General features: G+C 33.5%; 1 protein-coding gene across 1 annotated transcript in view; it reads left to right on the top strand.

Annotated features, from left to right (window-relative positions):
* The window catches only part of NUP133 (nucleoporin 133), a 65,291-nt gene that overhangs the window by 40,545 nt on the left and 12,362 nt on the right, over positions 1-12,384 (top strand). Inside the window, exons 16-20 of the mRNA XM_051993621.1 lie at positions 2,407-2,529; positions 4,698-4,797; positions 7,035-7,286; positions 7,706-7,839; positions 12,164-12,322. Of these exons, the coding sequence (XP_051849581.1) occupies positions 2,407-2,529; positions 4,698-4,797; positions 7,035-7,286; positions 7,706-7,839; positions 12,164-12,322 (768 nt within the window). The remainder of the gene's footprint in view (positions 1-2,406; positions 2,530-4,697; positions 4,798-7,034; positions 7,287-7,705; positions 7,840-12,163; positions 12,323-12,384) is intronic.

Raw genomic sequence — 12,384 nt, 5'->3', positions numbered from 1 at the left:
ACATTTCTACTCTTTCGGTTACTGTTTGCTTGCATTTTTGTTTTTTTCTTCTCAGGTTATTTTTACCTTCTTTCTAAATCCAATCTTTCCTGTGCAACAAGACAACTGTATAAATATGTATACATATATTGTATTTAACATATACTTTAACATATTTATCATGTATTGGGACTACCTGCCATCTAGGGGAGGGGATGGGGGAAAGGAGGGGAAAAGTTGGAATAGAAGGTTTTGCAAGGGTCAGTGTTGAAAAATTAGCCATGCATATATTTTGTATATAAAAAGTATAATAAAAAATAAAATTTTAAAAAATGAGAATGAAAGAGAGATAAAGGGAGAAGATAATTGAGTGATATAAAATTTGAAGGTCACCATGTTGAGCCTAATTTTTTGTGATGAGTTATGAGGCAAGTTCCATGACAGAGTTTAGAGGGAAGAATTGCTATGAAAATTTGAGGAAAGATAAAATGATTGGGAGCATTAGCTATCAAGAGTGAAATAGTGAAATTGATTAGGAAACAGTAGAGCGATTACCTTGCTGAAGATGGAGCTCAATTTGTAGTGGCCCCATTTGGGAAGATTTCATGACTTTTTCCAGCTATATTGAATAGTTCATGAATAGGAGCAAAGTAGACATTTGGTAGAAGTAATCTGAGGATGAGTTTTAGAAAGATGTGATTATATAGGACAAAGGGTCAAGAGATTGAAGAGTAGAAATTAACATAAATTAGTTCACCAAGGAATCAAGATAACAGAAGAGAGGGTAGTGTATCCTGTGCAAGGGTGGTGGTCTAGAAAAGAATGAGGGATGGAGGGAATGGGAGTGAGGATGGGTTAAGTGTTTATAAAGCATAGGGAAAGATGGAGTGTTCAATATCTGGAGTGTCTTAGGATGTTAATTCTCTCCTATTTTATATATAGCATAGATAAATGGCATGGTTGCCAGGCTGCTGGAATTGAAATCAGGAAAATCGGAGTTCAGGTTTTGCCTTAAATACTTACTAGCTGTTTGACTTTGAGCAAGTCAATTAAATTCTCCTAGCTTTAGTTTCCTGACCTGTAAAATGGATGTAATAATAACACTTATCTCACAAGGTAATTGTGAAGGTCAAGTGAAGAAAATGTAAATTGCTTTGCAAAACGCAAAGCACTATATAAACGCTATTGTTATTTTCAATTGAATTTCTAATTTCTGTTCCAACTTTTCCCTTCTTTCCCCCCACCCCCTCCCCTAGATGGCAGGTAGTCCCATACATGTTAAATATCTTAAAGTATATGCTAAATACAATATATGTATACATATTTATACAGTTTTCTTGCTGCACAAGAAAAATCAGATTTAGAAAGAAGGTTAAATATAACCTGTGAAGAAAAACAAAAATTCAATCAAACAGTAACAGAAAGAGTGGAAATGCTATGTTGTGGTCCATACTCAGTTCCCGGTGTTCTTTTGATGGGTGTATCTGGTTCTGTTTATTATTGATCAGTTGGAATTGATTTGAATCTTTATTGTTGAAGATAACCACTTCGATCAGAATTGATCCTCATATAGTATTGTTGTTGAAGTGTATAATGATCTTCTGGTTCTGCTCATTTCACTTAGTGTCAGTTCATGTAAGTCTCTCCTAGCCTTTCTATATTCATCCTGCTGGTCATTTCTTACAGAACAATAATATTCCATAACGTTCATATACCACAATTTACTCAGCCATTCTCCAATTGGTGGGCATCCATTTAATTTCCAATTTCAAGCTACTAAGAAAAGGGCTGCCACAAACATTTTTGCACATACAAGTCCCTTTCTCTCTAGGGTTTTTTTTTTTTTTTAATGAATCATCATGTAATATGAAATTTGGGAAATTTTTATATTTATTGATGTTTTCCCTTAAATTTTAAAATTTTCTTCTCTAATTTTTATAGTTAGCATATTTAGAACTAAAATTTAGAAAATTTTAGAACCAGTAGTAGGGAGAGATACTGTCCTCACTTTACCCCTTTTTGTACTGGGAAAATTTTCAGTGATTATCCAATGCAAATCTATTTCTTGTTTTTAAATATATATATCAGTGATTATCCAATGCAAATCTATTTCTTGTTTATATATATATATATATATATATATATATCAGTGATTATCCAATGCAAATCTATTTCTTGTGTGTGTATATATATATATATATATATCATATTAAAGAAATATCTTGAGGGGAAAAGTTGGAACAAAGATTTTGTTTTGCAAGGGTCAATGTTGAAAAATTACCCATGCATATGTTTTGTAAATAACAAGCTATATATATATATATAAAAAAAAAGAAATACCTTTTCATTTTTGTGCTTTTTAGGACATTTAACATAAATATATGCGATATAGTGTCAAAATAAAGTCTTCTCTGTTTCTTTTTACAGGTATCGCAGATAGACACCATATTTGAGTGTTTATTGGAACAGGAAGAACAAATTTTAAAAGATACACCAATGGAATCTGTTGAATGGGCTCAGGTGGTGGTCAATGTGAACAACATCCTGAAGGTACTGAAATGTAGTATAGTGCACTCACTTAAAGAATAAATTTAAATCCTAGATTTAAATAAAGTAAAATATCAGGAGCTCTTATTTGTAAAATATGTTATTTGAGCTGAGTCCTAAAGGAAATGAAGAGGCAAAGGTAAGGAAAGAGAGGACTTGGAGTTTGGGGTTCAGTGAGTATGAATGAAATGAAAGAAATTGAAAGGTTGGATCCCAGATATGCCATTCTAGTAACTTCAGAAATTTGTGGGTTTAGCTACATCTTAATTATAATGGGTTAGCAAACCAAAAAATGGTGATAACTGTGAATTATTAGGAAATGATTAATACTTCAAAAGATCTGTTATATACCTACTATGTGGGTCCTTTTTCCATAATGAAGATTATAATTCTTCCATACTATAATATGCTTAACAAACATTTCTGAGATCAAGAAGCCAGATTGCCATCCTATTCACACAGGCTTTCCCTCAAGACAATCTTGGTCAATATTGGAAGGTGGCTTTTTTTAGATTGTTAGGACTCTTATTTTCCTTATATACTGCATTGACTCAGTTTTTAAGAATGCTGGGTACCTCTCCTCAGATTAAGTATCGTAGTAAGACTTTATTAGAAAAATAATTATGAACCAGTTAACACATATTTATTAAACACCTATTATGTTCATAATACTACTAACAAATATGGTGTTTGGACTAAGTTACATTATTTCTTCTGGGCATATTATTTTATTTGGAAAGAATTGTCTAGATTTTCAAACTAAAGCCAATATAGGTTAAATATTTACATTTATATTTTTAAAATACTTTGAAGTCTAATATTCATCTGCATTCTAATATTACAGTCCTGGATAAAATGGCATTAAGTAGAATTGAAGATAGGATAAACAATCAGACTGTACCTGATATATATAGAAGACATTCATGCTGAAGGTGATTTAATTATGAAAGTACTGAGGAATCCATTCTCACTATATCTGAAGGAGAGGAAAATAGTAAAAGTGTAGAAAAAACTTCATGTTGCTTATTCCCCCAAAAAGGACAATTGAGCAACATCAACCAATGTACTTACTTAACTATCTCTACAAAATATTTATGAGATTCATTTATACATGAATTAAGGGCATCCTTAATGAAAGATTTTAAGAAGAAAATAAGTAAACTTTCACCAGTGCTCTTGCATAACAAGGGTTCATAGTCTTTTTTGCATCATGAATCCATTTGATGATCTAAGGTAGCCCTTGAACCCTTCAGACTATTGTTTTTATTATAAAATATATAATGTTATAAAAGCAATTATATTGAAATAAATTTTTATGCCATCCAAGTTTATGAAATCTGACCAAGGACAGTTCTTAAGAGTCCTTGGACCCATAGTAATATTCCTTTACATTTCAAAGTTGATGGAAGACTGAGAGACATGCAACATCTTAATTTTAAAAGAATTGAAAATATTATGTAGAAGGCAGCATGTTGGATTTGAGTGTGCTGCACCCACAAAAACAAGGAAGAACTTTGAAGAGTAGGAATAAATGATATCAATAAGATAGGAAGAAAAGATGAACTCCTCATTTTGAGGAGTTTGGGTTTTTTGGGTTTTTTTGCTGTTACATGACTTGCCCAGGATCACCCAACTAGCAAGTGTTAAGTATCTTAGACCATATTTGAACTCTGGTCCTCATGATTCAAGGCCAATGCTTTATCCATTGCCCAGTTTAGGCTGCCCCGTGATGAGTTTGCACCACTGACATCCTGCTGTCAGGAGAAAGTGCAGCAGGTCTCCAATATTCTGGGCAAATTGTTTTTGATGAATTTATATAAGGAGGTTGATAAGAGCTGCACAGGCTTGTTAGACATGCTGACTTGCAGTCAACATCATTGGAAGAAACATTCACATTGATGAGCTCACATCAATTTGAGAATATTCTAATCTATGTACTAAAATATTGTCTTTAATTTTTAATTAAGTTTCTTTGTAAGATTCTTGCATTTCCATTTTTAGATATTCACTTTATGGTAATTTATGATAATAGAAATGTAAAGCTTAGGGAATTTTTTTTAAAGTATACATCTTAATAGGCATTAGTAGCTTGTTAGATTTTTTTGTTTGTTTAAATTAAAAAATATTTTGAATTTCCATTTTCAGAAATAGGTAATTTCTTGTTTTCCCAGGATATGCTACAAGCAGCCAGTCAATATCGTCAAAGCAGAAATGCTGTATATAGAATGGAAGAACTCCCAGAAAAAGAACCTGAATATATTCCTTGGACAGGTAAGCTTCCAAAAATTAGGTACATAAGTCTAGTATTATTATTGCTTGTTCAAAAATTTTATTTTAATGGTTTTTTGCATCCATGAATTTGTATTATTTCCACAAGCTAGTTTTGTAAATAAAAATTCAAAATTCTACTGCTGCTTCCCCTAAGACATGTTTGCTCAGATTGGGACAGTATCACATTAGCACTAAGTGTGAATAGAGAGCTCAGCTAGAGATAACCGAGGAGCAAAGAAATTGGGGTAAGATACATGTGATCCTCTAAACCTAAGAAAGAGAGCCTAGTATCCAAGTGGGGCCAGTTCTGTCCCTGCATAATTCACTTGGAGCAAAGCTCAAAACTGGGAAGCCATATATTGCTCAACATGGACGAATTCAGATATGGCTTTGATATTCACCCCAAGGGGAAACCATCATCAAAGTCAGAAGATGAATAATAGGAGAAAATGAGAGGGAAAGAATGAGATCACCAAAAATTTCAGGATGAAGAAAACTCAAAAGACTTTAATTAAACTAGTTAACAGGGAAAATTTTTTCTTTTTCTTTTTAAAATTTTCTATTATTTATAATTAATAAAGCTTTTTATTTATAAAACATATGCATGGGTAATTTTTCAACATTGACTCTTGCAAAACCTTCTGTTCCAAATTTTCCCCTCCTTCCCCCTACCCCCTTCCCTAGATGGCAGATAATCCAATACGTTAAATATGTTAAAATACATATTAAATCCAATATATGTATACATATACAGTTATCTTGCTGCACAAGAAAAATCAGATCAAGAAGGTGGAACTGGTTTGAATTATCTCATTGTTGAAGAGAGCCACGTAACCAGGGAAAATATTAATAACAAAAGGGAATATGGCCTCCAAATTGGGTAAAAGATTCCAGACATTTTTTATTAAATCTGTGAGGAAAAAGAATTGGCACCTGAGACATAGGATCCTATAGATTCCCAAGAAAGCATGGAACTTATCATGATGTTCTTGAAATATTTGAAAGAGATATAAGAATTGTGAGCACAGACTTTATGGTCCACACAGCAGAAATTATTAGTTTGTAGGAAAAAATTGAAACTGTAGTGGCAAGTTTCATCAAAGAAACCTAAGAAAGAGTAATTGATTGGGAATGGAGCCATGCACAGGTGAAGCATACTGTAGAAAAAGGGAGAGAAAGCCGTAGTATTAAATCATGATAACTACTTTTACAAATAAAATATAGTGATCTCAAGGGAAGGGTGCATAGACAATTTAAGAATTAATGGCTTTCCAAGAAAAAGACTAAAAATTAAAAAAAACCTGAATGCAATAAAGCAAGAAGTATTGCAAGACAACTGCTCAGATTGGCCACATTTAACCTGTCAAATTGCTTGCTGTTTTTGGGTGGGGGTGGTAAGAGAGAGAGAGAAAGAAATTTAGAATACAAATTTTTACAAAAATGAATGTTGAAAAGTATCTTTACGTGTATTTGGTAAAATAAAATATCATTTATTTATTTTTGTTACAGCTTTTTATTTTACAAGATATATGCATGAGTAATTTTTCAGCATTGACAATTGCAAAACCTTTTGTTCCAACTTTTCCCTTCCTTCCTCCCACCCCTTCCCCCAGATGGCAGATTGACCAATACATGTCAAATATGTTAAAGTATAAGTTAAATACAATATATGTATACATGTCCAAACAGTTATTTTGCTGTACAAAAAGAATCGGACTTTGAAATAGTGTACAATTAGCCTGTGAAGGAAATAAAAAATGCAGGTGGATATAAATAGAAGGATTGAGAATTTTATGTAGTGATTCATAGTCATCTCCCAGAGATCTTTTGCTGGGTGTAGCTGGTTCAGTTCATTACTGCTCTATTGGAACTGATTTGGTTCATCTCATTACTGAAGATGGCCACGTCCATCAGAATTGATCATCATATAGTATTGTTGTTGAAGTATATAATGATCTTCTGGTCCTGCTCATTTCACTCAGCATCAGTTCATGTAAGTCTCTCCAGGCCTTTCTGAAATCATTCTGCTGTTCATTTCTTACAGAGCAATAATATTCCATATTATTCATATACCACAATTTATTCAGCCATTCTCCAGTTGATGGGCATCCACTTAGTTTCCAGTTTCTGGCCACTACAAAGAGGGCTGCCACAAACACAAAATATTGAAAAAAAAAGAAGTGTATCTGACACAATATGTTTGGTTTTTTTGTTTGTTTTTCTTTTTTCTTTTATAGCAACCAGTGGCCCTGCTGGCATACGAACTGCAATAGTGCGACAACATGGCATTGTTCTGAAGATGGTTTATCCTCAAGTAGATACCAATCTGAGAAACATCCTGACTGAGCAGCTTGTAGCACTGATTGACTCCTACCTAGATAGTTATGTTTCTCAGCTTAAATCTGTGGACAAACCCAGTGATCAAGAAAGATACAACAATCTGGAAATGGAGTACATTCAGAAAAGAGCAGATATGTTGTCTCCTCTTCGTAAGTAATTATATATATTTGTAGAAAGTACAAAGAGAAAGCTACGTATTTAGTAAAGCTTTTTTGGTTGTCAGTAACTTAATATAATTTCTGTAATTAAAATTAATCACCAATCTGTTTTCCAAATGTAATTGAAGTTGAATATTTTTTATAAATGTATATAATATATATAAAAAATGGAGTTATAAATTTGTACATTACATGAAATTAAATTCATTTAAACATATTAACATTTTATTTTTAAAGTAGATTAAAAATGGACTTACTTTACAAAAGGCTTCTGCAAAAATGAAATCACTGAAAGTACTGAAATTACTTAAATATTTCCATCCAAATAGAGAGAAAAACCTAACAAGTTTCTGGATTAACTTAAATAGCTGCTTTTAATACATGTTTTCTTCTCCTCTTGTTTTCTATAGTTTCTCTTGGACAGCACCAGTGGGCTGCTTCTTTAGCTGAGAAATATTGTGACTTTGATATCTTGGTTCAGATGTGTGAGCAGACTGATAACCAGACTAGATTGCAACGTTATATGACTCAGTTTGCTGATCAGGTAACAGTTTAATATTTAGGCAGAGAACTTTACAGTATAAGCTCAATGTTTTAAATATAATAATTGTTTGGACAAGAAATCGCTATAGCAAAAGTAATTGTGCTTCTTATATAAGAAGCTATATATGCATAAGAGGATATTAAAAGGGAAAATTTGGATCCTGCTTGCCTCAGATATGACCATGTTTTTAAAGACTTCCTGTTGTAACTCCTACTTCTATTTAACTGGTTCATAGAACCTAAAGTTCCTAGTTATATAACAATATTCATATTCCTTATCTTAATCTTTGGTACCAAACTCAAAGTTTGGTAGTTCATTTAAAAAAAAGGGAATAGCTTTTAATCTTTTTCCCTCTACCTAATGAGGTCTCCCTGCTCATTTTGAAACCATACTATTTTTCCAATTGTCTTTTAATTTGTTTACCAAATTATACCTTCTATAAGAAAGATAATAATAAAAATGTATACCCTGCTTTCAGAACCCTCAGCATCTGTATTTAGTGTTTGCCTTCTTTACTCCTAAAAGAGGAGAAGAATAATAGTAGTTTACACTTGTGTGATATTTTAGACATGATCTATATTATCTCATTGGAACTCCATGAATTTGATACTTAAAATATCATTGGTTAATTGTTAGATGGAATTTTCCTCTTTCTTATTATGGTGGAGGAAAGTGAGACCTAGAGAAACTCAGTGATATGCTCAAGGTCATTCAGTAAATGAAAAAGCCAGAATTTGAACCTAGGTCTTTTGACTTCAAATGATCTTTCCAATGTAAGTTCTTTTTCTATTGCACCAGACAACTGGTGATATAGTGGACAGAGCACAGAGTCTGAAGTCAGAAAATTCAATTTCAGCCTCAGATTATTCACTTAACCACACTCTGCCTCAGTTTCCCTATCTGTAAAATGAGGATAATAATAATGCCACCTATCTTCCAGAGTTGTGAGGATCAAATGAGATATTTGTAAACTCCTTAGAAGAGTGCTTGCCATAGAGTGAGCTCTGTATAAATAATGCAAATGCTTGTTTTCTTTCCTGTCTTCCTCTCAAAAAACTGATATATGATCCGAAGAATAAATTGGTTTTCATTGTGGTATATGATCGACAAAATGCTTTCCTGCCAATGATGTTGTTGAGCTCTATAGTACAGATGTACTTTTTTACTCTATAGTACAGATGCCCTTTTATGGGCAAAAAAACCAAGGCTAAGAGACTAAGTATCTTACCCATAGTCACAGGGCCAGGAGGTCTAGTCAGGTCTGGTGACTCTAATGTTCTTTTTTTTTTTCCAGGACGCTGCTGGGTTTTTATGGCTCTGACAGCTTGGATAGCTCTGTAGCTAGTTGTATTGCTGTAAATGATCTTTTTGCTAATAGAGACTTGAATTATCAAATATATCAAATGGGTCATATAATTGTAATGGAACTATAACTGAAATCTGTTGAGGTTTTTGGGATATTTAGCCTAATTTTGGATATAGCAGAGAGGTAGAGACCTTTTTTTGTTTCCTTTTTTTTTTTTTAATTCCCACCAGAAATAGAAAAAACATTTCTTCATGAGATGTAACTGAAAGATAAAGGAGAACTCTTTCTTTTTCCTCCCCAAAAGTTTACAAAAACAACTTGAAAATACAGCTATCCTAAATAAATGAGTCATGTATTAGGAGCTTATTGCAGGAGACTTTGCTAGCCTCTGAGGATGTAAAAACAAAATAAGAAGTAGTCCCTTCCCTCACAGTGTTTTTTTTGGGGGGAGGAAGGCAATAACAACAACAACAACAACAAGAATAGCTAGCATTTATATAGTACTTTAGGATTTGCAAAGTGTTTTACAGATATCTTATTTGTCCTCAATAACTTGGGAGGTATGTATCATTATTATTTCAATTTTGCAAGTTAGGAAATTGAGATATGCAGCATTTAAGGGACTTGCCCAGGGTCGCACAACTGATGTCTGAGACAGGATTTGAATTCAGGCCTTCCAGTTTCAAATTTTGCGCCCTTGCCATCTAACTGCTTATAGAGATATAGCACATACACTAAGATAAGATAGGGAAGAAAACATTTACAAATAGAGGAATAGGGGCAGCGAGGTGGCACAGTGGATAGAGCACCAGCCTTTAAGTCAGGAGGACCTGAGTTCAAATTTGGTCTCAGACACTTAACACTTCCTAGCTGTATAACTCTGGGCAAGTCACTTAACCTCAATTGCCTCAGCAAAAAATAAAAAGGGAATAAAGGGAAAGCTTCCTGGAAAAAGTAGTGGGATAGTTGAATTTTGAAGTAAGCATATTGATATGTTACCTTTTGTTGAAATGAAATCTCTTTGAATAAAGAGAATGTTTTCCTCTTGTTTCTCCAGTGCTGAGCTGATGTCTTATTCTAGGGCTTCTTAAATGTTTACTACTTACAGCCTTTTTTGCCTAAGAAATTTTTATGCGACCCCAGGTATATAAGTATATAAAATAGGTATATCAATCAAACATTTACTGATAATAAATCATAATTTTGCAACTCTCACATTATTATAAGACTCCCAAATTGGGTGATGACCCACAGTTTAAAAAGCTTTGTCTTATGGATAGAAGGTGCTGAACAAATATTTGTTGGTTTGGATTGGGTTGGACTGTATCAGTGTACTCTGAGACATAAAAGTGAGGAGGAAGTGCTTTTTAGGAATGAGGGACAAGGGCACAATCGGGAGGATAAATTTGTGCATTTAGAAAGAATACATAGGTAGGGCACTTTGCCTGGAATCTAGACAGTGATGGGATACCTGAAATAAACCTGGCAAAGTATTTTGAAGTGATGGACTTTCTTTAAATGCCATGAGACTGTATTTTTATCTTGGGAGCAATAGGGAGCAACTAAAGGTTCTTGAGCAAGGTGTGACTTATGTGACTTAAGAAAATTTTTTGGAAGCTGTGAAGTTTGAATTAGAGAAGAAAAAGAAAGGAGGTTGTAGCAGTAGAACTATCAATAGGTAATGAAGGTTTGACTTCTGGTGATATCTTTGTTAAAAGGGGAACAGATGCTGGGTATTTTGTGGTAAAATTGCCAAAAATTGGCAATTTTTTAAATATGGAAAGAGAAAAATTGGAAGATGGTTCTCATGGATACAAAGTTAAGTTACTAGAAGGATGGTTATTCCCTTAGCAAAAGTAGGAGAATGTTGGTTTTTAGGGAAAGGAGATCATGATTTTTGCTTGAATATATTGACTCAATGGCTGAAATCGCAGATAGCCTTTTAAGTTAATACAAATGGATATATTTTTTTAAATAATAGCTTTTTATTTTCAAAATATGTGCAGATAGTTTTCAGTAATCACCCTTACAAAATCTTGTGTTCCAAATTTTTCTCCCTCCTTTCCCTTCATCCCTCCCCTGGATAGCAAGTAAATGAATAAACATTTGACAGTGGTAAGAGCTCTCCTCTGTAATAGTGGAGCTGGCTTCTTTTGAAGAACCTACTTTCTGCAAACTGTTTACCCTGCTTAGTCTCCCGTCTCCTCTTCTGTAAAATAAGGGATTAATACTAAATAGTTTCTGAATCCTTCCATTCTGGATCTATGAACTTGTGGGTTTTATGCATACATACCATACAGATATACAGACATAGAGATAGATAAAGTAATAGATTTCACTGGTCTCAGGAACCCTTGGGTGATGAAATTGCCTTGACAAGGACACCATGTGCAATAGGCTCACTTCATAGTGAAGGTGACAAAGGGTGACAAAGAATTGGGACTCAAACCCTGGTTTTGCTGGTTTTTGATTTTCTCTCCATCACAACGTGTGTGTGTATAAAACAAGACAATTGTACTTTTTAAAATCACTTTACTCAACACAGGAAAGACACACTTTGAAAGGCACAGGTCTCCTTTCATTGACTATGGAAAGTAATCTACATTTTCTAGGAAATTTTTCCTTTCTGTTTGTTTTCTGTGGTCATTATTTTAAATTTTTGGTTAGTCAGGAGGATATCTAGAAGAGAGAACTGCACACAAAAAATCAGAAATCCCAGAGCCTTGGCATTGCTGCCAACTTTGTGCCCTTAGGTAAGTTCCTTAGCTCAGGGCCTTGTTTTCTCCTCTATCAAATGAAGACATTGGCCAGGATCACAGCAAAAGTAACTTCCAGCTCTCACATTGTATGGTTTCATATAGATATATCGCTCAAGTTGATTTTTAAAACATTTCCATTTGGGAGACCAAATAAGACTTGAAAATAAGTGACACTTCATTATAACATATCAAAGTGTACATTTTGTATGTTGTATATTATTATAATATGTTAATGTGTTCTTGGCCTTATTCCTATTAGAATTTTTCAGATTTCCTCTTCCGTTGGTATTTGGAGAAGGGAAAGCGTGGCAAACTATTATCACAACCAATTTCTCAGCATGGACAGCTAACAAATTTTTTGCAGGCCCATGAACACCTTTGCTGGTTACATGAAATCAATAGCCAGGACTTTGAAAAGGTAAAGAAAGTTGTTGTTTTTTTAAACAGAATTTCAATTTTTGCTTTTTTAAAAAATGTCAG

Source organism: Antechinus flavipes, chromosome 4, assembly GCF_016432865.1.
Source record: "Antechinus flavipes isolate AdamAnt ecotype Samford, QLD, Australia chromosome 4, AdamAnt_v2, whole genome shotgun sequence".
Taxonomy (NCBI): Eukaryota; Metazoa; Chordata; class Mammalia; order Dasyuromorphia; family Dasyuridae; genus Antechinus; species Antechinus flavipes.
The sequence above is the reverse complement of the archived record's forward strand: the minus strand, read 5'-3'. Positions and strand labels throughout refer to the sequence as shown.